Raw genomic sequence first — 23,231 nt, 5'->3', positions numbered from 1 at the left:
TGTTTACAGAGAATTTGGCCTTCACCATTGATATGCAGTACATCTAGGAATATAGTTTTATATAGATATAGTCATTTTCATGTCAAGCTAAGATTTTTGGGGGGACATTTCCTTTGAATCAAAGGCAAAGTTTGACTATTCAGTCTGCAAAATTTTGGTTTTCCCAAGGACATGTGTTGCACAGGTTGACGTGTTCCAATCTTTCATTTGAAGTGTGATATTCTCTTCAAATCCTCTTTACCTCGTCCTGTTCGTCATCTGTTCCATGTGACGTCATGTCACATGTAATTGGCATGTGCTAACCATGGGGGTTTTTCCGAACAGGTGACAAAGCAACACTAATATGTGCATCTCCGCAACATCAGATTACAGCGCAGGGCCAACGAATGCATGACACACATAGAGTATCTGCACATACCTGTCTATTGTCATGTAGGTAACAGCGCTGTCATTACGTCAGCAGCTGGGAGTCTAGGGGAAGTTTCTGTTGTTGGAATGATTCACAATCATAAGTAACACAAAATTATAGATGAGGATGACGACAAAGAACATTCAATGACATCAGCAGAGTCTGAGTAGTTGACGGGTTTGTTTGTGGTCGGCTTCTTCTTTATGATTTGACCATGAAACAAACTCTCCATAAAATCAAAGAACCTCTTTAAAGTGGGACTAATTTACTGAGGGCCCTTTTTTAACGTATTCCCTTTTATGAAAACAACATGATTTCTGACTCAGACACTGCGCACAGACACACAGACAGAGGGATAACTAAATATGAGAATTCCAGATCAATAAAAGCATCATTGTCACTGTTAAAATATGGCCAAAATATTAGGATATGGCAGTTTAGAGCGGCCTTCACACACACACACACAGAGAGAGAGAAAGACAATGGCTGGGCTCTTTTCTATCGAGACACACACAGAAACGGATGTGTGTTTGCAGGCAGCTCTCTGCTGTCAGACCTGTAGAGCAGGCTCCCTGCTCTCTTATCTGCTGCCAGCTGGTCAGACGAGAAGTTCGTCTCATTTACCTCACACCTACCAGGTGACGCTGCACGGGCGTGGCCTGAGAAAGCATTTTCATTTGTTCAATTCTATTTAAATCTGCATTCAAACCAATTGGCAGGTTGGAAAACTATGAAGGAGGCAGCTCGGTCGTTACTCACAACAGTGTCTCAAACTATAAGTTTCAATGAGTAGCAGTAGTAGCCGGCAGTTAGATGGATTAGGTGCTAAAAGCCTTGAGTAAATACATTTTGACAACCTCGTCGCTGAGGCCCAACAGTGACTCCTGTCAGAGGACAGAAAGAAGCTCCTCCCAGAGAGGGAAACTGGTTTCTGAGCAAATAGGAGCAAGTCTTCCGCTGCCGAAAAAAGTGGTTGCAGAAGCAAAAGCAGTAAAAGGTCACTGCCTTTAGTTCGGAGGTTGACAGATCACTTAAGTAAACAAGTCTTTTAACATATATTGATGTATTACCACCAAAAAATGTAACTTCCTGTGGCTCAAAGACCCTCGATCGAACAAAGAGGGGTAAGGAGGGGATTTAAAATTGACAATTGGTTTTATATCTTGGACTTTTTTGATCTATAAAGCAGCTGCAGTGCTCATTCAGTGGGTCATGTTACTATAAAGGTTCCGCGGAGGTTGATAAATGCTCCTTTGTGCCGAGACCGGTTCTACAATGCCACCCAGCAGACCAGGCTTATCCTCCGACCTGCAGCTCAGCCTTATCTGTTCTTCTGTTGTCATCAAACATGCAACAGTTACTTTGTGATACAACATCTGCTGTTATTTCATCACATCTGTTGCTATTTTACTGTGAATGCTGCTGTTTTGATCATCCTGCGAATGACTTGTCACAACTGTATCTGCACATTGGCCATAACGTGCAGTTCTAAATCTATTTTGCATTATTCCGGTTTGCATAACAAGCATGCATTGTAGTTCATATTCTATATACCCTGTCTCTTTTTGACTGCATACTTATATGTTGTGTACTTGTATGTTAACATATAAGTTCACACTGTTGAACTTCTGTTTTCTGTATAGTTACAAATCTGTTGGTATCATTATACAATAGTTCAGCTTGTGAAAAGGAACAGATATTTTTATTATTTTGTTTTTCTTACACCAAATCTTTTATATTTTATTGTTTTTTTTCTATAGATGCTTTTTAGTATAATCTTCTTTCCCTTGAATTGATTGGGTGCACTGGTGGGTCCACGCTGGATTCAGATCATAAACAAAGAGACAGGAAGGGGATCAGGTACATTTTGGGCGTTAGAAAGAGGAACAATAAGGTTCTACAGTTAGACTCCCCAAGGTAATCTCTAATGACAAGCCGCCAGGGTAAACCGATAGGGAACCACACATTATTGCCTCACATGTAAAAAACATATAGATTTTCCCCACTAACTATAAAGAAAAATGTCTACCTATCTCCAAGTCCTCAAAAGGAGAATATATCAATCATGTGAATATGCAAATGCAGGTGTCCTGTTCTGCAGGAAAATACACTTCCATGAAAGACCACACAACACTGTGTACATGTGCGTACACATTCACTGAGAGACGATAAAACGATAGGTACAAAAAAAACCTGTGACGTGAGCAGAGAGGCAGGGAGATTCAAATCCAAACAGATATCGAGTTACACCTGCCTGTCGGGGCCGGTAGGGAGAGCGCAGAGACAAACAATGTTGAAAACAATAAGCAAAACGCTTTCTTCCTCCAACGCCTGTGAGCCAGGAATCCAGTACACAAGAGCAACAGCACAAAGACACAACACTGCAAAAGATTAGTCCTGTATGCAAATAATTGCTGCTTTAGATGTTAATTTCTCTAAACTTTACTGGTGTATTTACATATTTTCCAGACAACCAGAAGTTACTGTGGCTCGATAAGAAATAATCCCCGTAGGAGCCATGAATGTAGTCTCTTGGAATTTATATTTCTGGTAGTGTTGTTGTTATGGTCGGGTTATTTGTTATTGTTTTTATATAACAATGTAATTAATGTAATAATAATGTATAATATAAAGCTCATTCATCGAAAGGGTGAATGGAACTCAACTCCATTTTTAGTTGACCGCACTAAGTCGATCGCTGAGAATATTTTGCATATAATTTGTGCATGTTAAAAATTTGTGGTGCTGTGTTAATTTTTTTTTCATTGTTAAAATCTCATTTTTGAAGTGCTCAGGATTTCGGCAAATCTCTTTAATAGACAACTCAGGCCCAACTTCAACTGCTTAGTGACTTTTTTTTTATTCCCTTAAACCCCCCCTTAACTCACAAATTATGTTTTTAAGCTTAGATTTGTGTCCAGATTAAACTAAAATGATATTGCATGATAATTAACAAGGTGCTGACAGGCTAGTTATATGTTATTTGCCCTAATACGGTTTGTGTCTGAATGTGCGAGTGTGCACTGCAGGTGGTAAAGGGGCAACTCCCTCTAATCCCTCCTCTCCCACTCAACCACGGGATTCTCACACCCTAAAAGCCATAAGCTGATTTTACACAGTCACCATTAAGATAATGGAGAAGTACGAGAAACAAGCCCACATGTACTATGCAATGAAAACTCGCAGTAACAAGAGGGTCAACATGTGTTTCGTCTATTTGGTATCTAAAGTGAAAGACATCAGCAGATATCAAAGAAAAGTAGGACCAAAAAGGAGAATGTGGAAATTACCCTATTTCTATAGAAGGATGATTAACAGTCTGTCATTAATCTATACCTGAGGAAAGTCTGAGTGTTTTTGCAGGACCAAACCTTCACCCTACCTATGATTTACACAGGAGGGGGGATTGCTGCTGGTTTATGGGACCTATTCAGAGGCCCTGAGGTGTCACCCCCCTGGTCACTCCCAGGTTCTCCCCCCCTCTTGCCTGGATCCTGGCGATTTCGCACCTCCAGGAGGGACCATTATCCCGTCAGAGGGCCACTCTTCACAACAGAGTAAAGGCTTCGCCCCGTTAAAATCACACCCCTCTGCTTGGTCTGTCGTCCCGTGGAGCACGGAGTTCACACACAGGTTTGACCTGGAGCCGCAGATGGTCGTGAAGCATTAGAGTGGATGGAAAAAAACAAGGCCTGTTGGGAAACACAGGCTTAAGTGTCGGAGAAAACAGGCGCTCTGAACTTTGAACTGCAGCCAGTGGAAAGCCATTACACCCTCAGTCACACTGTTATGAGTTACGAGCGCAGGTCAATTTTGTGAGGAACGCTTTCTCATCTTGGTGCAAAATACTGAACACATAATCAGTGTGAGTGGTTTACAGTGAAAAGTGTTTACACATGTACTTCACTCTGCTCTGCTAAGCTTCTGCTTCTTTGCTTAGGTGCCATTCATTGAAATTGACGTTAGTTTCAAGTTAAAAACAAACTTTGTTCAATTCATCGCTATGACAATTAAGCAAGAAGGTTGCCCGACAAAAAGTAGTGCCCAGTGTGTTATCGTCATCCCTGTGCAACCACACGTATTCTGAAACTGATCCTACACGTGCCGCCATTGTCATTTGGTACGTGCGTTCGTCTCTAGTTTCATTTCTGAAAACAGGTCTGAAGATATCAAGTCACAAGGAAGGAAACGGACGACTGAGGTAAACGTGACCAATTGTATCCGTAAGATAAAGATGCAGTCATGAGGAAGTGAAAATATATATCTGATGAGGAAGATGTGGGTGTTGTCTCTTAAAATATACTGTGCCCTAAGCATGTCTGACATTATACATATTATTCAATTCATGAGCAGTATGTTTATGTCATTAACACTGGACGAGCAAACACAAGGATAAACTAGCTGTTCAGCTGAAGAACTTTGGTCAGAACTCAAACCAAAAACAAATGTTACTTTAATAAATACTGTAAAACAGTTTGATTTTGTTTTCTTTAGTCTCATTGACAGAGTAATGAGCTGGAGTAGGTCCACTGCTGCCCCCTACTGTGGAAGGAAAGTATAGCTTGACCAGTAAAATACTCTAAGCCACGCTGACAACATATCCTCAGCTGCCATTGGCTCCATATGATAATAATAAGCAGAACAACTATTGGATGGATTATTCAAATCGATTTTTATCAAAATATACAGTATGACAATGGCGTGACAAAGGGCAATTGTTAAATACAATTTATTTTAATAAAGTGTAGTTAAAAAGTTTGGCTCTTTAGGTTAAGTTAGACTAGTGCTATTTGTACACAAGTTATTCAAGTAACTACAAAATTAAGTACAATACAAAAAAGGTTAAGACAAAAAAAGGAGAAAATACATAGAAAAATTACGCTGTACATCAAATTAAACTAAACTTAATAATGCTCGCGCTTTCTGCTTTCGTCCACTGAAAATAAAATGACTACAGTGAAGAAACACTAAAAGTATGTTGTGCAGCCAGAAACTCTGTTGTTGTTCAAGGTGAGTGTCATCAGCATTTGGAAAGAATTTCTTGACAGCTTCTGTAAACCTTCTCCAAGCACTTCAGTCGAGGCTTTGAACTCTGAAAGACGCAGAGGCGATGGTCATTAGAAACAGGTTTATCTGTCTATTAAATACCTCAACAGAGGAAGAAGAACTGAAACGCCAAAAGCAGGTTTCTGTACACTGCTCATTCATCCTCACCTGAAACAAAGGCACAATGCTGGAAATGGCATTAGGTTCCGATGGGTCCTTCAACAGCACACAAAGGTAGTATATGATTTGATGCTGAAATAAAAAAAGGTCAAACATCAATCAACATTTGACAAACGCATAAACTGATCTTACTGCAGAATGATGAGACAAATAAGGGTGTGGTTAATAAAGGTAAAGAAATGCTCTTATTCACCATGTAAATTGCTTCATTGATGACGATATCCTTGATCTTGCTCTTCTCGATGAAAGTGGTGGTTTCGCGGCCTGAGGCGTAGCTGGAGGTCACCTGAATCCCCAGGGACCCGATGACGAGCAGCGACTCGTGGTCCACCTTCACCAAGGCGATGTAAAGCATCATACCCACCAGGGTGATGACGATGGCACTGGACAGCACAGCAGTGTTCTGAAAGACAGGGAATTTCCCTTGTTACAGCAGAGCAAAAATTCAGAATGAGGTACAATGTACAGATCATTCATCAAGTATGTTATCCAACAGATATATCTTGGTGTGGTTTATCACAATCAAGATACCATATCAATGGGCACCTGAAGCTATAAAGAGATTAATAATACAGGTAATAAACAAATAACAAGCTGCAAGGAGGCTGGTTGTAGGGCTGCAGCGACCCCTATTGGCAGTAAATTGTGACTGCAAGGCCAAAACCTTTTCCTTGATTTATGGGCTTTCAGTGTATTGACACATCATTATATAGATTTTCTCTCAGCAACCCCCCTCCCCCCTCCCAACTCTGACTTCCAGGTCAGCGATTACCAAGCTAAAGTAATCTGTGCTGTATAATATGAACAAGTAGAAAGAATAAAACATGAAAGCTGGCATTCAAAAAAAGGTTTAGAAAATTCAGGATTTTGTAATTTTTCCAACGCTAGCGGCAAAGGTCCAGAGTGTAAGAATTAGGTGAAAGGGATCTATTGGCAGAAATTGAATACAAAATAATACTAGTGATATTACTAGTGCGTTCTATTCTAAATTGTACGACTCGTTGTTTTCTTTACCCTAGAATGGACACTTTGAATTTGAATACTGGATGTTTACATCAGGAGTGGGTCCTCTCTATGGTGACGGCCATGTTGTTTACAGTGGTCAATGATTTCACAAGTTCTCTGTCATGTTTAAAGGGGAAAGTGAGGCTGCAACAGGCAACCTCATCACTAGATGTCACTAAACTCTACACACTGAACCTTTAAGATGTCAAAGCTTTGGTTCAAGTAACACGATCACAGGGATTATCATGAATAACAGGGGGGAGGGGGTTATCATGGGGTTCAGTGGTTTCTGGATCTGACCTCTGTGAAGAAGAACACGATGTATGCGACCAGCCACACGGAGCAGGTGTACACCAGCACCTTCCCGATGGACACCTTGGGGGAGCTGACGGTGAACTCCCGGCAGAAGCTGGAGTGGCTCTGGCAGTCCAGGGAGATGGGTTTCCCGCTGATGTCGGTGAAGACATCGTCCTCCATGGTGAACGCGACAGAAGCACAGGAGGAGAGGAGGAGGAGAAACGCTGCTGGGAGGTCCGGGACACGGTCAGCTGGGCCAACGGGTTGGCGCTAAGCTAACGTTACCTCCCGGTTGAGAGGTCCGAGGTGGGGGGGGGGGGGGGGGGGGGGCACACAGCGGTGTTTCCTTGGCGACGCGGTGCAGGAGGCAGCGATGTGTCCTTCCGTGTCGAGGCTCGTGTTTATGACGTATGTGATGACGTTCAGAGCCTGGCGAGTCGGCCGTACCACGTGACTAAGTCCGGAAATGGTTCGCAGGTTTGGCGTGCGATTCGAAATATAGGGGGCAGCGAAACGCAGTGAACCCCCCACCTCACATTTTGTGGACTTGGGTATTTATTGCGGGTTTATTTTTTAACACACAAAAAAAACCCGACTGAAATACAGCACTGTGGAAAAGTTGTAATTTTTTTTATAAAAATTAATAAAATGTTCTTTGTACAATGTGTAACACAAGCATATTAACATCACACCCCTCTGCCCAATTTGTTTCCACTTTCTCTTTTGAGCCTGCCATTGTATCATAAAGACAGGCACCATATTAATAAGTTCATAATTATATCGCCATCACTAGCAAGAGGACACGTGTGTGTGTGTGAGCTAAATGTCCTGTAAAAATACTGAATAACAACACAAGCCGCGTGTGCACTGCACAAGTACAAACACATCGGTGAGAAAAACAAACACAAAACAACCTCCACGTTAGCTGCGCTTGTTTTTACACCCGGGGCTGCCCGGTTGAACACAGTTCAATCGAGTTGAATAAATAACAAGTTGCAGTTTTCCCGGCAAACATATGAATTCAGACATAAAGCAGATCTAAAACCAAACTACATGTGAACCAGTAGTTTCTATTAATGCACTGCGTTGGTTTTGAGTACTGTGTCCGCCCACCCGAGGAAATATCGGTGTAAGCCGGGCCAAAAAATTGAAACGTACCTCAGAGCAGCTGGAAGGTGCAAAGGATTGTGGGTATATCTTCTCCATAGACTGATCCTCTCCTAATATACCATTCAAATAATAACAGTAGCTTTTATAAAAGTACATTTTGAAACCACGTGACGCGTATAAGTTAAAATATGAAGTAAAAACCGACGAGAACAGTTTATAGATCAAACCAAGGCGTTTGTTTTGAGTGCATCGCCTCCATTACCCAGCAGGCACTGCGCATTCTGTGACTTTTGACCTTCTGGATCAAAACAAGCCGATCAGCTGATGTAAAAGCAGCAACATCTATAAGGTCTGAGGCAACAACAGCTGGGCTAGCTAACTTTATACGTGTGTGTGTGTGTGAGTGTGTGTGTGTGTGGACGTGTCCAGTTTTAGACCGAGCTGAGGCAGCGGTTCACTTCCGTCGGACTCGTCACCGCTGCTGGGTCGCTCGATTTCGAATGAAGGTTGCTCGTTCCTCCACAAGTGAGTGAGTGTGTTTGTGTTGCCAACAGGAACCAGCGACTCTTTATTGAGGAGTTTCACAGCGTGTTGTAAAGACATTGTTCGATAAGCTGGTTTCAAATAGCGACCTGGCATCGGAGCACTGCGGGAACAACAAGGGATGGGATGCAGGGCAGCTGCTGTTAGCTAACACACTGTTGTTGTGCCAAAACATAGAAGTAATCACCGGTCTGGACAAGTGTGTTTGCTGTTAGCTCCACCACACACTGGATCATCTGAATCCTCCTCCACAGGGAGCAGTGACAAGGTCAGCTCAACATCTTCTACTGTTTTTTTAACCCTGTTACAATTGAGTGGATTTACTTTTTGGGTGAATTTTTACATAAAATGCTCCATCACATCTGGGCTTAGATATTTGCTGATCCGTGCCATGAGCTTGTGTCTTCCACTTGCACTGCTCTTGCAATCCTAGACCCCCCCCTCAGTAACACTTAAAGTCAACCCCATAGCGTGTGTGTGGGGTCAGTCAGGTTCGAGATGAGTGGTCAAGGTCCAGCTGTAGACAGAGGGATGAACACGGTCCCGGTCTGCCAGGAGAGCTACGCCTGCGGGGGGTCAGACGAGGCTGCGTTCGAGTGCGACGAGTGTGGCAGCCTGCAGTGCGCCCGCTGCGAACTGGAGCTCCACAGGCAGGAGCGCATGAGGAATCACGACCGGGTTCGGATTGCACCGGGACACGTCCCCTTCTGTGACTCCTGCAAAGGGGACAGCAGCTGCTCGGCGAGCGGCGGACGCCTCAGGGCCGTGGTTCGATGCCAGGGCTGCAAGATCAACCTGTGCGTGGACTGCCAGAAACGCACCCACAGCGGAATCAACAAGAGGAAGCACCCGCTGACGACCTATCACACAGTCAGATCTCCCCAGGAGAACAGCCAGGCTGCAGAGGAGTCGGAGATGGAGATCCTGAAGGCCAAGCTGGAGCAGGTGTGCAGCTTCCTTCTGGTGGACGACAACGAGGAGATGCAGGTGAGTGGGTGTTGTTGTTGTAACTGTCAGTGGTGTATAAAGTACTTGAAAACCATACTTGAGTAAAAGTACAGATATCTTACCTGAAAGTGACCTCGGTAAAAGTAAAAGTCACCCGTTAGAAAATGACTTGAGTAAAAGTCTTAAAGTAGCTCATATGAAAAGTACTCAAGTATCAAAAGTATCTGGTGTTGAAATGTACTTTAGTATCAAAAGTAAAAGTACAAGTACCAAAATTAAAAATGCAAAGTGCTTTTTATAGTAGGCCTATACAGACACAAAACAACCCAAAATGTTTCTCCTCAAGATTTATCTCAACTGACTGGAAAATTATAACAACAATATGAATATAATGTATATAATGTATAATTTTACAAATTTTGAACCCGAGATGAGAGAGAGAGAGAGAGAGAGGTGCGCCGTGCGTAGAAGCATGCTGCGCCAACCTCCGCTGCTCAAGTAACGAGCCAGTTTGAGAATGTAAGAAGTAGAAAGTACACATATTTTTGTTCAAATGTAACAAGTAAAAGTAAAAAGTCGTCAGGAAAAGAAATACTCAAGTAAAGTAAAGATATGTGAAGACTCTACTTAAGTACAGAAACAAAGTATTTCTACTTTGTTACTTCCCACCACTGGTAACTGTTGCCACTATATTACTTTATGTTGTAAAGGTTTTCCAATGTATATTTTGTTTTTGTATATAGCATTATTGTGTCATTAGAGATAAGACTTTTATTTTGACGCCTCCGCTGAGCTGCTTGTGAGAGGGAGAGACACAGGGAAGCAAGCGTAGGTGGTCACACACATGTCTGGGAGTTCTTAGAAGATAAGAAGATTCCTTTTCAGAGCATGCAGCCAACGAGGTATTTTGTCTGTTTGTTATTTACTTTAACCTTGATTGTAATCATTGATACTGTGTTGTAAACTAGTTAACGTTGTATGTTATGTCTTGTTACCGTGTATTACCTAGTTTTCACGGTTTGATGTGGAGAGCCAGACTTCATTAAAGACCCGTTAGAGAAAACCATTTGCTGTCTGACTGTGCTTGGGAGGGAGTCATAGTTGTTATTATTATTTTGTTCACATCCTGCTCATGTGGCGTTCTGACCATGTGGTTGATCTTGTGTGGACTCTCAGGTGAAGGACGAGGAGGACTTTGTCAGCAGACTGGGCTGCAGAGCGGATGAGCTCCTCAAGGTCGTCTCGGTCTTCGGGAACACCGGGGAGGGCAAGTCCCACACCCTGAACCACACGTTTTTCCTCGGGAGAGAAGTGTTCAAGACGTCACCCACCCAGGACTCCTGCACTGTGGGTGTGTGGGCTGCCATGGACCCTGTGCACTGGGTGGTTGTCATCGACACGGAGGGACTACTCGGAGCTGGTATGGAGCAAACAAATAATAGATCTTCTCAAAATAATGAAATAAACATCTGTTTCCCACTGGTAACTGGCATTCATTACTCTCTTCACATTGGTCCCCAGGAGCCAATCAGGGTCAGCGAACCCGGCTGCTGCTCAAGGTCCTGGCTATCTCTGACCTGGTCATCTACAGAACCCACGCTGACCGTCTCCATGACGACCTCTTCAAGTTCCTTGGCGATGCGTCGGATGCCTACTTGAAACATTTCACCCGGGACTTGAAGGCGACCACCAGCCGCTGTGGTCTGGACGTCCCGTTGTCCACCCTGGGCCCGGCGGTAATCATCTTCCATGAGACGGTCCACACCAAGCTGCTCGGATCAGGTACATCAATAACCCTCATTCAGGATTTGGACTGTACCAAAAATAAATTATAGATGATCCTCAAGTTTTCCTCCCCTTTCCTCTCTGTCTTCCTCTCCATCTCTAGACAAGCCGTCTGAATCAGCTGACCGTCTGCTTCAGGAGCGTTTCAGGAAGCTGGGTCTGTTTCCAGAAGCCTTCAGCTCCATCCAGTACCGTGGAACCCGGACCTACAACCCCCCCACAGACTTCAGTGGCTTGCTGCGCAACCTGGAGCAACAGCTGGATAACAACACCACCCGGTCCCCCCGTTCGGCCAGTGTCATCTACAAGGCTCTCCAGGTGCTGATGCTTGCTCATATAATGAGATGTAGTTTGTAGAGTCATGTATCTGAGCCAAAATCACTTTTTTTTTTTTTTTTTTTTTTTTTTTTTTACATATATGTTTATTAGTTTTCCAACAGGTAAAACAACACAAAACAAAACAAAACAAAAACAAGACAAACATTTGGCTCACACACATATTCAAATCCATACAGGCAGAAGATGGTCAGGGGTCACGTCCTATACAAGTAAGAAAAAATTAAAAACAGATAAGTTAAATAAAAGTATACAGAAATAAAAGTAAATCAATTAAATGGTAGAACAGAGTGCCTCTTTTGAGGCAGAGCATTCTGAGCTATGATACAAACCCTCTTGTGAGAATGGTGGAAACATTCAGACCAACATATGACAGAAAGGGTTCCCATGTTTTACGAAAGGCATCATCATTGCTATGAAGTTTACATGTCAAATGGTCCAACACAACATATTCAAATACAACCCTTTGCCACTGAGCCTTAGATGGAGCTTTATCTGTCCGAAATCACTTTTAAGGGAGCATTATTGACTCTGCCTGTCTCTCCATCTCCCCCTCGCTCCCCTCCTCAGGCCCTGAGTGAGCGCTTCAGCGGTGATTTATCAGATGAGCACATGACCAGTAACTCCTTTTTCCCAGATGAGTACTTCACCTGCTCCAGCATCTGCCTCAGCTGCGGGTACGTGTCTCTCCCTTATTTGTCACACGTGTAATTCATGTAGCTAAAACAGAATATTATCATTAAATCGTATAATGAGGTATCACAGACTTTTGTCTTAGACTTGGTGTGCTCTCATGTTCAGGTCAGGCTGCAAGAGGAGCATGAATCACCTGAAGGAAGGGTCCGAACACGAAGCTAAACAACGCTGCCGCTACTCTGCACAGTACGACAACCGCATTTACACCTGCAAGGCGAGTACAAACCCACAACGCCACACACGGGTGTTTTGAAGGAAGCTTGCGTGTGTCAAAATGCTGAGTGTCTGTGCTGAACTCCGCAGGCCTGCTATGAAGGAGGGAAGGAAGTTATAGTCGTTCCCAAAACAACGGCCTCGTCTGACTCACCGTGGTTTGGCCTGGCCATCTACGCCTGGTCGGGGTGAGTTCATCTGCCACGTGGAAAATAATTGTAAATGGCTTCCTTGCGAGCATTAGAGTGATTTAAATACATCCCTGTTCATTTATGGGGAAAACAAATTTAAGTGTGGTCCAGCTATTTGATGAACTGGAACTATTTCTCCATTCACTGTTGGTTTTACTGAACTGTGTCCACATATTCTGTCCCCCTTTTCTTTTGTCTTCGTATGTAGGTATGTAATCGAGTGCCCCAACTGCGCAGTGATCTACAGGAGCCGGCAGTACTGGTATGGAAACCAGGACCCAGTGGAAACAGTGGTCAGAACGGAGATCCAGCACATCTGGCCTGGGGTAAGGCCTCAGTGGAACAGCCTCAATGAGATTCTGCTAAAACCAATTAAACAAAGTTGCAAGCCAGGAACTTAAAGGTTTCAGGTGGAACGAATGTTGTCACATCCACTGTCGGCTATGTTTGTTTTAATTCCTGCTAGTTGGTTGTGTTACCATTTCAAACTGAACATACTAAATCAAAAGTGCAGATTAGTAAAATATAAATCCTGCCATATGTCAGCTGGCGTCTTCACGCTGTTGTCTCTTTCTCCCTCTTTTTCTCAGTCTGATGGTTTTTTGAAAGACAACAACAACGCGGCTCAGAGGTTGCTGGATGGAGTGAAATACATTTCTCAGTCGGTGACGGATCTCAGCTTCAAGCCGGCCAAAGCCGTCACCTCCTGGCTCACTGACCAGATCGCTCCCACCTACTGGACCCCCAACTCCCTTATCCTGGTACCTGACTGAAATTACACTAAAACACTTTTTCATAAACTATTCCAGTCAACAGTTCAGGTTCTTGTTTCCTTCTTGGTTCTTGTCGAGCATTTGTCTCTAGTTATTTGGCATTCTTACTAGTATTATGGCATTTTACACCTGAAAGCCATGATTCTACATCTAAAACAATAGTTTATTGCTGAGATGCAGCAGAGGTTGAGGGGGAAGTTAGGAAATATGGCTTAAGGTGGTAGAGGCTTTACCCACATGCACGTGTAATAGATACCCAGATTGTTAATTACCCAACAGTTACATCCTGTGGCCTCTCAACTAACAGAACCTTATGTACTGGCCATATCCTGTCTTCCGCTACCTTCCTGAACTGTATCTGCACCATGACAACCGGCAAAAGACTCATGTGATTTTGTTTTCGTGTGTTGTATATAGAAATGCCATAAATGTGCAGAGGAGTTCCAAGCCAACGACACCAAGCACCACTGCCGGGCCTGTGGAGAGGGGTTCTGTGACGCCTGCTCCTCCCAAACAAGACCGGTCCCGGAGAGGGGCTGGGGTCTGGCACCGGTCCGAGTCTGCGACGCGTGTTTCCACAACAGGGGAATCCCAACTGGTAGGCAGAGGAATCCCACTTTTAATTGTGTGATGTGATTTTTTTTTTCCTCAATGTGAATGTGTCTGATTTGATGAGTGTGTGTTTTCCTGGTGCAGAGTTGCTGGACGCCGCCTTGGAGGAGGAAGGAGGCACACTCATCGCCAGGAAGGTTGGAGAGGCCGTTCAGAACACGTTAGGAGCTGTGGTCGGTGCTATCGACATACCTCTGGGTGAGAGTGAGACCCGTCTGTATTCAATAATCAACTGCTTGTAAAAATTGTTGCCAATTAATCGATAATAATTAATCAAATAATAATTTCAGATTTTAAAGGTGACATATTATGAAAATTCCAATGTTGTAGTGCTTCTACACCTTAATTTGGGTATCTGGCATGTCTACCGCCCCAAAAACTCTGGAAAAAAACAACCTCCGTGGTTTGTTGGGGTTCCTCTATGTCAGAAACTATACGCTAGGTGCGACGAATGGGATTACGAGCAGAATTGACGTCATAGTCTCGCTACACGCTCCACCGGCCCGGTTAGCTTGCGAGCTAACGCTAGCCGGGGAGCCGGCCCACATGTCAAATGAGAAGGGCTGTTTTAGACAGGGTAAAAAGGGTGCTGTTTTAAATGATCCTTGTGGTATTTTAAACAAAATATGTTTCAGACATTTCATTGAGACCCCAATGAACCATATCAACTGCGATAAAAAGGGCATAATATGTCACTTTTAATTTAACTTGTTATATATCAACTTACAAAACTTTTTCAAGTCATGGAAAAGACTGAGGGCTGTGAATATTTAACCTACATAGATGTTAGCATTAAAGGTGAAATACTAAAATCATTAATGGTATTGTTCATAATACAAATGTAGAATAACAGGGTCGTTTTTCCAAGAACTAGTAGCAAAGCAGAGATGTTGGCTATTTCCCGGATTAATAAATCACAAATTGCTCTTTGTTTTATAATAAACCCTGTTTGCTCAGTCACATTAACAATCAGCTTCTCTTCTCTCACGTGTCCAGGCCTGGTGAAGGACGCTGCCCGCCCGGCCTACTGGGTCCCAGACCAGGACATCCACTCCTGCTGCGAGTGCCAGAAGGAGTTTGCCCCACGCCTCTCCATCCACCACTGTCGTGCGTGCGGCCAGGGCGTGTGCGGCGACTGCTCGCAGGAGCGGCGCCCGGTGCCCTCGCGTGGCTGGGACCACCCCGTCAGGGTCTGCGGCGGCTGCAACCAGAAACCCGGGGATCTCTAGCAGGACCAGGGGTGGGGAGCGGCTGGGGATGCTGACTTCTGCGAAAACTGGAACTGACACCGTGTAGACTCTGGCTAATTTAAGACTTCATATGTTTTCAGCGGCTTCTCCTGGCTGCCACCTGTTTCGACTGTGTTGATTGTTTTTGTCTTCGGTAACGCTGTCCTCACGTCATTTCAGCTCCTCGATGTTATTTCACTTTAACATGCCTATATTTTACACTGTGAAGAAAGACAGTGAGAGTGAGACTTGAAAATCAAGACTGCAGGAGGGGTAGAGAGATAATAATGACAGTGAGTATCGTGCAGTACATGCTCCAACAATTGAGTTCAGGTTAAGTCCCATTTGCCCCTTTTAGACCCTTTCAACCCTAGACCTTAACCCCTTTGACAATCCCTCCTGGTGTGATAAACTAGTACTGTCTGGGCCTGCATGTGTAAATCGTATAATAACAGAAGTACTAACTGATTCCAGGTAGGCACTTTGAGCCGAAGAACGTTTCTTCAGGAGGCCTGGATTTTAACATTTGGAACCGGCTTCAGAGGAAAAACGATCCACTTAACATGATTCTGATCAAAGATCGACTATAGTTTTCCTCTGCTCTGGCCCGACTAGCTTTTAGCTTTTCCTGCCTCTTCGGCTTCAGCAGGATGAAAACAATCAGAAGCCACCGATGTACTGTAGCACCGAGATGCATTCCAACTTATAGAATTACATAGTATATTAACTACTTATAAAATTCCTTCAATTCCTTTGTGATTGTTGGTAGATATAATGGACGAATGATAATATAGCACCCTTATTGACGCTGTTGACTGTTTGGATATTTTACATAGAATATACATATATGGGCAGAAGAGTTTTAAAATGGCCTTGCTTGTTTTTAAAATGGGACAAATCTGACTGCAGGGGGATTGCATGCAACAAAGACAATGCTTTTCGTGCGTGGCTGGCTCACAGCAGCAATAAGATAGAGGGGACTTCAAACTTCATCTGTTTTTGAGGCTGGCCCCTCAAAACGATTATAAGAAGATAATTAATCCTTTACTCTGTCAACTCAGGCTGTGTAGAAGGTCAAGGAGGAGCTTTTAATGAGATGCATGGTTTGAGATCATATCTGAGGCGTTCGGCTGAAGACCCGGGCATTGAAAAGTCGGTTTCAATTTTGAACCTGAATTTCTTATTTTTCCCCCTGTACCTGACTTGAAGAATTTGTTTAAGCTGAGATAATAGACTTTGACTTGAATAAGTGAATACTCTACAAATATCACATGGAATAAATGCATTCATGTATTCTCATACAGTATGTATTAAACTGCAGAGACTCTTTTTGTGCGTTTGTATGTCATTAACAGAACAGAAAATAATTCAATATTGTACTTGATGTAGTGTAAAGTACTGCGTTTAATGGTTTGACAGCTTTTTGAAAAAGTTGCATCAATCTACAGTATAAACACCATATTATTTTTCAAATTCCGATCAGAAACATAAGTACACTTCTTATAAAAACGTTACAGTGAGTAAGGTCCAACGGTAGAAATCGTGTACACTTCTATTTCCTTATGGTACAAACACGACTGTGAAAGTAACATTCCCCTGAGACATAAATGCAACTTTTCTGAAGTCATCTTCCAATTTAAAAAGGTCACAACAACCTTGAGGAAATCCACTGCATACACGCCTTCCAGTTACACAGTAAGTATTGGTCTTGTATGAGAATATACTGTTTGTGCATTTGGCAAAAAAATAAAAATAATTGTATCCTTGTTTGTTTTTAGAAATCATCTGTGAGAGGAAGCATTTTCAGTGTTTTCATAAACATCGTTGTGCTGCTCTCCTCCCTCCTGGTAGTCGGTGTTGTACGGGAAGTAGTACAGGTCGTGTTTGACGGCCATGAGCAGGCCGGGCAGCCCCCTGCAGCCGCCCAACTTGGAGGAGAAGACCACGCTCGGGATCAGGTCGTTTGCGGTCGGGTGGGGGGACGGGATGGTCCGGAGCAGGTGTCCGTCCTTCAGGCTCCATAACCTTGTATAGCAATCCTGACCCACTGTGGAGAGAGCAGATTGAGAAGCAAACTTAATACTGGGTTTCCACCACATTAAACTTTGCACTCAGTTACACCTATTTGACCGAGGTAAACCTGGTGCCAGTGCTGGTTCCTATAGTATATGGTTCCTACCACAGGGACCAGGGTCTAAATTAAGTCTTGTGGTATCTTTGTTTACCTTCCAATAGGCCCTGCTCGGCAGGTTAGTACATTTGAAAGTCAGGTACTTATAGGGTGGGGCTTGCAGCGCTGAAGATGCGCGATTGGTCTTGTTCCACGGCTCTTTATTTTTGCTGCACAATCTATGTTATTGCGCGTAAAATCTGTTTCATTACTTTTTCATTACTCTCTTTCTCAATCAACAGCAGCACGATTTTACTCTCCCCCATGTTTACTGGCATTTTAGTGTTCCTAAATTTATACAGATCATTTAAACCACCTAGTTGAGCACTTTTTGTAGCATTAGGTGTTGGTACATCAGCAGCCATTTGCCTAGTCACCCCTGGTCTGTAGACAGCGGTTGGAATGCAGGAGAACGGCAGTCTGCAGGAACCATTTTAGTTCCTTGAAAAAAGTTCCTGAGACTTAAAGTCTCCAGGTTGTTTTCTTGAAGGAAATTGTACTTTCTTGATTCTTGTTGTTCTGGGTTTGTACCCTCATGGTTGAATGCACTTATTGTAAGTCCCTTTGGATAAAAGCGTCAGCAAAATGAAACGTGTTTTGATCAAATGGTGATTTCAGTGGTGATCACATGGGCAGAAGATGTTTTGTTGTCCCTTACCTGCCAACAAAAGGCCCTCTGGTTCATTGACGTGAATAGGAAGGTAGGCATGCTCATTATAGTGCCCTTTGTACTCCTGCACTGGTTTTGTCCCTCGCACATCCCATAGCTTGATCTGCATGTAAATGAGGAAAACATATTTAAAGCATGAAAAGTATAAATTGGATTTACATGTTTATGTCTTATTTTGAATCATGAGTCATGTTCTTAAGTTTGGATTTGGGAAAATTCTAACAAATTTCTCACACTGATTTGTTTTATGTTAAGGGTTGACCAGAAATTAGCTCATTTAAAGCTCACTTACATTTTTATAAACTTCCCCCTAAAGGTTCCTTTCTGTCCTTCTTTTATCACTTTGACAGTTCCCAAAGTTTAGTTTGATTACAGCTCTTAACACAGAATAAACAGTCATGTGTATTATTAGAACCATTAAGTTATTACATGTTGTCAACATGTGTGGCAGGTGCCAAACCTTTCCTCTTGGGACATTATCCTCATTTCAAGACATTTTAGCCTATTATTCTAATAAATATAATTCAAATGCTAGTCATTTGTGTAGTGTTTATAGAATACTTTTCAACCCTGACCTGGCCCAGCATGTCCGCAGCCAACAGGTAGTTCTCATCCTGCAGGACGCGGACAGAGGTGATGGCCGACTCCTGGTGGAAGCGGCTGGCCTTCCAGCTCTGATCCCTGCGGCCGCGCTGCCGCAGGTCGATGCTGAAGATCTCCCCCGATCTACAACCGTTAAACAGCACGGGGACCTGAAGAAAAAGAGAGATATTTTTTAATTCCTCGGTTCTCTCCTTCTGCTTGGGGTTATTCTTAGTCGTGTCAAAAAGAAATCTACTAGAAAACATTTCCAGTGAAGTGAAGCATAGCTCTCACTCACTTTGATGTTACAATTTACTCACCCTGAGGGCAAACTGCTGAGCCAAGACATCGCTGCCTACGCTGAATGTCTGGGTTCGTCCCGTCTCCGCATCTTTCACAATAACCCGACCAGACAGGCCTGGCAACACATGCGAGAACACAGTTAGTTAAGATTTAGAACTTTGTTTCTATGAAATCAGTGTAGCTGTCTTTTTTATATGCCATTATAAATCAGCTATTAGGTTACACTCTACTCCCCCTGAATACTGCTATCTATCTATCTATCTATCTATCTATCTATCTATCTATCTATCTATCTATCTATCTATCTATCTATCTATCTATCTATCTATCTATCTATCTATCTATCTATCTATCTATCTATCTATCTATCTATCTATCTATCTATAAGACAGTATTTCAATCATGTTAGAAGCATCTGTGATGTTAAAAGAACTCTTGAGTTTGATTTTCTGTGCCTGTAGCCTGTGAAGAACTACTGATATATTCAATGATTTGTATTGTTTCTTTCCAAACAGAGTGATATGATTGAGGAGATTGAAATTGTTCAATGACTACAGCCAACATCCTCCACAGATTCTAGTCATTGTGGCTGAAGAATGACTGTAATTTTTATATTTGATTATGCGTTGGGAGGACGATGGCAGTGTCACTGACCAGTGCTGAAGGTCTTGTCAAACTGTGGGTTGAGACACCAAGCACAAGACCAGGCTGAGGATATCTTAAAGCTGCACAGCATCCCGGGCTGGTCTGAGAAGAGAGGGGAAGAATTAAAGGAGGAGAAATGTTAATGTGGGATAAACCAAACAATACAAACATATGTCCTTTCTGATCACCTTCTGTCCACAAACATTACTGACACAGTTCATTGGGAAACCAGTAAGATGTCCCAGATGAAAAGGGACCACCATTATCCTAGTAAAACTATAATTTCCAAAACAATTCTTTATGAAAACCAGTCGTTTGAAAGGTCTACACACAGCGACACACTAGAGAAAAACCTGTTTAATCTCACCTGGGTTGGAGTTGCTGAAGAGGGAAGCAGGAAGCAAACTGACACAGCCGGGGGTGTCTGCCACTCCGACCAAACACAGCCTGAGAGTCAGCTCAGTCAAAGGAAACAGAATCACAGACACTCAATACTGCAAAGATACTTGTAGACATAAGAGGACTTAAATGTAAAAAAAATGTCTGAGTTACAATAGAATCTATTTTAACAAAAGGTGTTGATGTAGATGACACATTATATCATTAAATACAGATCCTCCCTTTTGTGATCAAAGCAGCACTTAAGTTTTAAGACATATAAAATGCCTGAAAGCTCTACTGAAGCTGAAGAAGGATACAATACATGGGAGTCTGGGTAGTTCACTGAGGCCCAGCAGATGGAATTCACCTGAAACACATTTAGCAAATGCAAGTGTCAAAATTCACCACTGCTGAGATTAAAAACACATATTGTCAACAATTAAATTTTTCAGAAACTGACAATACTGCAATTTACTAAATTAATCTATATACTTTTCATTTAAAACTAATTTCATACGCAGGGATCACCAAGCATACAGCTGTAATGCAGTGTCCCACCTTGCGATTGGTAAAGTAGAGGTTATCACACATCTCCACCGACAGAGAGCCCCGGCTGCTGCTGCTGAAGTTCATGATGCCGTACTTGCAGCCTCCGTGAGCGACATCGTTGACTGTAAACACTCGTTCACAAGCCGAGTCCCCCTGAGACAGACAAGGACCGCGAGGGAGGATTAGACAAAACAATAAATGATCTCCATATGAAGTTATGCATTATCCCGGGGGTGTTCCGTTTGTGTCTGTGTATGCGTGTTCTCACAACTATAATTCTGAAGTTGTCAGTGTTGGGGTTGCTGTTGTCTGTGCTGTTGATCTCTACTTTGTGGCGTCTCATTCCGCTGACCTTCACCTCATGGATCAACCTGCAGACACACAGTAACCATGGTAACTACCGCTGCCACTGTCTGCAGACAATCCACAGAACAAGAATTATTGACTCACTCCCCTTCAGTTATCTGACAAGTCAAAGGCTGCTATTTGCCAATCGGCTGAATATAAATCATTTTTTTCACTGTTGCAACTGTTAGTGAAATATACGCATATAATTGTAAAGTGTCAGGCATCCAAATACTTTGATTATGATTCATCCTGGTTTTGTTTCTATATGAAAAATTTGAAACCCACGTCAAAAATGATTAGTGTTATTATTAGTGGCCAGCAACTCTTGAAAGAAACCTATCTCTACACATACAGAACTGATTAGCATTGAAGTTAGTCTTTGTTTCACTGGGGTTGTTTTCTGTAATGCATCACAGCTGTGGATATTGAAACATATGGAATACAAGAGGAACAGTTATATATCCTTGTGTGCATGTGCACGCAGCAGTATGGAACAATACCTGCAATAAGAGTTCTCAGGTAACAAGCCGAGTTGTCTTCTCTGCAGGAGCAGTGACGTGTTCAGTCCTGCTCGTGGCGCCTTCTACAAAGAAGATTATATCATTAAACAGAGACAGAGACAAACAACATGTCATGACCTATCTGTAATCATTTAACAGCAGAGAACATTTACTACTTCTCTTGAAATAAACCAGACGACAGGGAGTTCACTTGCTTGACTAAAATCAACAAACAGTGAAGTCTTCTCTGATGCTTTTCACACAAATCTCAATAACTTTTTTCTGAACGAGTGCAAGTGAGTAAACAAAGGATTCACACACACAATTTGCAATCTGGCAGTTTCTCACTGCTGTGGCCGATATGACCCAGCTCAGACGTCATAATCTATTTGTACTCATATGACCAGCTTTTACATTGATGACGATTAAAATATAGCTTGTTCAGTTCATATAAATTGCTCCTAGCGAAGGTAACACTCACAGTAAGAGAGAGAGTGGGTTTTAAATATAACAGAAAACATATAGAAAGATGGATATTATCTCCCCCTTCAGCAGACTTACTTTTTTGGGCTTTTCATCCTCAGCGATCATCTTGTTCCTCTGTTTCTCTCTCTCTTTCCCTTGCAGCTGCTCTCTGGTCAGCGGGTTACAGTTGTTGTGTCCCGGCAGCAGGCGGAAGTAGCGGTTTTTCTCCGAGTCAAAGTAGAAACCAGGCAGCTCTTCAACAAAACAATCACACACACGTTTTTCCCCAAACCTCACAATTCCCATCACCCAGGAGTATTTCCCATTGATATGTTGGTTCAAACACAAAGAGTGTGGTCCTACTTTCTCTGCTGATGCAGTGTTTGCTGATGGTGCTTTCTCATGTGATTGGGTTACCAGTGTTCATGAGCTTCTGTATTGGTTACTACATAAACTGTACTGTACAAATCTCTCATTAGTCCAATGTGAATGAGACAGTCTCCTATGTACTTGATGAGGGAGAGGGCTGATGCACTGACCTGGGGCAGCACTGCTGGACTTGGAGGAGGAAGATGAAGATGATGATGGAGATGAGGAGGAAGCAGACGATGAGGCAGGTTGGTTGTCACACCTCCTCTCTGACGCTCTGTTTGAAGGCCCTGCATTTCTGTGATCGTACCTGCGATGTGAAAGGCAGAGAGGCTCAGGGGATAAACAGTCACATGTCACATCCTTCAAACCAGGGTCCACATTCAACTCAACGCACCAGTCCTCGTCCTGTGTGGATCTCTGCCGGTTGTCTCTGCACCAGCCGCGGCGGTGACCGGCCCCCTGTCGCCGGTTCGGTCGCTGTCCCTCCCGCAAGGTCCACTTCCTCATCCCCGCTGTTCAATCCCCGAGATCAGAGGTGGCCACACCGCGACGTCAAGTCATCCACGTCACCGTGTGTGACAGCGTGACGCAGTTTGAGGAAGCGTGTTTACCTGTTAGCACACGTTAGCTGGCCCCTTAGCATTAGCATTCGAGCTAATGTTAGCTAATAGCCACACAGTATTCTCGACCCTGTTTTCTAGACACGTCAGGCGCATTTAACACAGGTGTTTATGAACAGGGTTTGAATATGTCAACAAATGCGCCTGGAATTAAGTGTTAACAACTTCTACTTCCTGTTCAACTGGCACAGGTTTACAGTAATATCCTCTAAACAGGTTAGTACTGTACATGAAGTTTCGGCCATTTTGTCCC

At 43.1% G+C, this 23,231-nt stretch overlaps 3 protein-coding genes across 3 annotated transcripts; 1 reads left to right on the top strand and 2 right to left on the bottom strand.

Moving 5' to 3' along the window:
- Positions 1 to 5,062: 5,062 nt before the first annotated feature.
- Positions 5,063 to 7,248, bottom strand: pigh (phosphatidylinositol glycan anchor biosynthesis, class H). The gene is made up of 4 exons (XM_061091564.1): positions 6,941 to 7,248; positions 5,829 to 6,038; positions 5,624 to 5,707; positions 5,063 to 5,501 (listed from the first exon to the last, which is right to left on the bottom strand). The coding sequence occupies exons 1-4, from the start codon at positions 7,115 to 7,117 to the stop codon at positions 5,430 to 5,432; spliced, it is 543 nt and encodes a 180-aa protein (XP_060947547.1). The 5' UTR covers positions 7,118 to 7,248; the 3' UTR covers positions 5,063 to 5,429.
- Positions 7,249 to 8,407: 1,159 nt separating this feature from the next.
- zfyve1 (zinc finger, FYVE domain containing 1) lies at positions 8,408 to 16,702 on the top strand. Its single transcript, XM_061091563.1, has 13 exons — positions 8,408 to 8,572; positions 8,768 to 9,577; positions 10,715 to 10,958; positions 11,060 to 11,320; positions 11,427 to 11,641; positions 12,230 to 12,336; positions 12,461 to 12,569; positions 12,659 to 12,756; positions 12,968 to 13,085; positions 13,350 to 13,520; positions 13,950 to 14,130; positions 14,229 to 14,342; positions 15,141 to 16,702. Exons 2-13 carry the CDS (start codon positions 9,089 to 9,091, stop codon positions 15,371 to 15,373), a joined length of 2,340 nt encoding a protein of 779 aa, XP_060947546.1. The 5' UTR covers positions 8,408 to 8,572; positions 8,768 to 9,088; the 3' UTR covers positions 15,374 to 16,702.
- Positions 16,703 to 16,757: 55 nt separating this feature from the next.
- wdr21 (WD repeat domain 21) lies at positions 16,758 to 23,221 on the bottom strand. Its single transcript, XM_061091719.1, has 13 exons — positions 22,753 to 23,221; positions 22,526 to 22,665; positions 22,083 to 22,240; positions 21,522 to 21,604; positions 20,942 to 21,044; positions 20,683 to 20,826; positions 20,442 to 20,491; positions 20,111 to 20,190; positions 19,753 to 19,845; positions 19,116 to 19,213; positions 18,789 to 18,965; positions 18,202 to 18,316; positions 16,758 to 17,420 (listed from the first exon to the last, which is right to left on the bottom strand). Exons 1-13 carry the CDS (start codon positions 22,863 to 22,865, stop codon positions 17,155 to 17,157), a joined length of 1,620 nt encoding a protein of 539 aa, XP_060947702.1. The 5' UTR covers positions 22,866 to 23,221; the 3' UTR covers positions 16,758 to 17,154.
- Positions 23,222 to 23,231: the final 10 nt, after the last annotated feature.

This window comes from Limanda limanda, chromosome 18 (assembly GCF_963576545.1).
Source record: "Limanda limanda chromosome 18, fLimLim1.1, whole genome shotgun sequence".
In the NCBI taxonomy this organism is placed as follows: domain Eukaryota; kingdom Metazoa; phylum Chordata; class Actinopteri; order Pleuronectiformes; family Pleuronectidae; genus Limanda; species Limanda limanda.
Note: the sequence above shows the minus strand (reverse complement) of the source record. Positions and strands in the feature narration are given on the sequence as shown.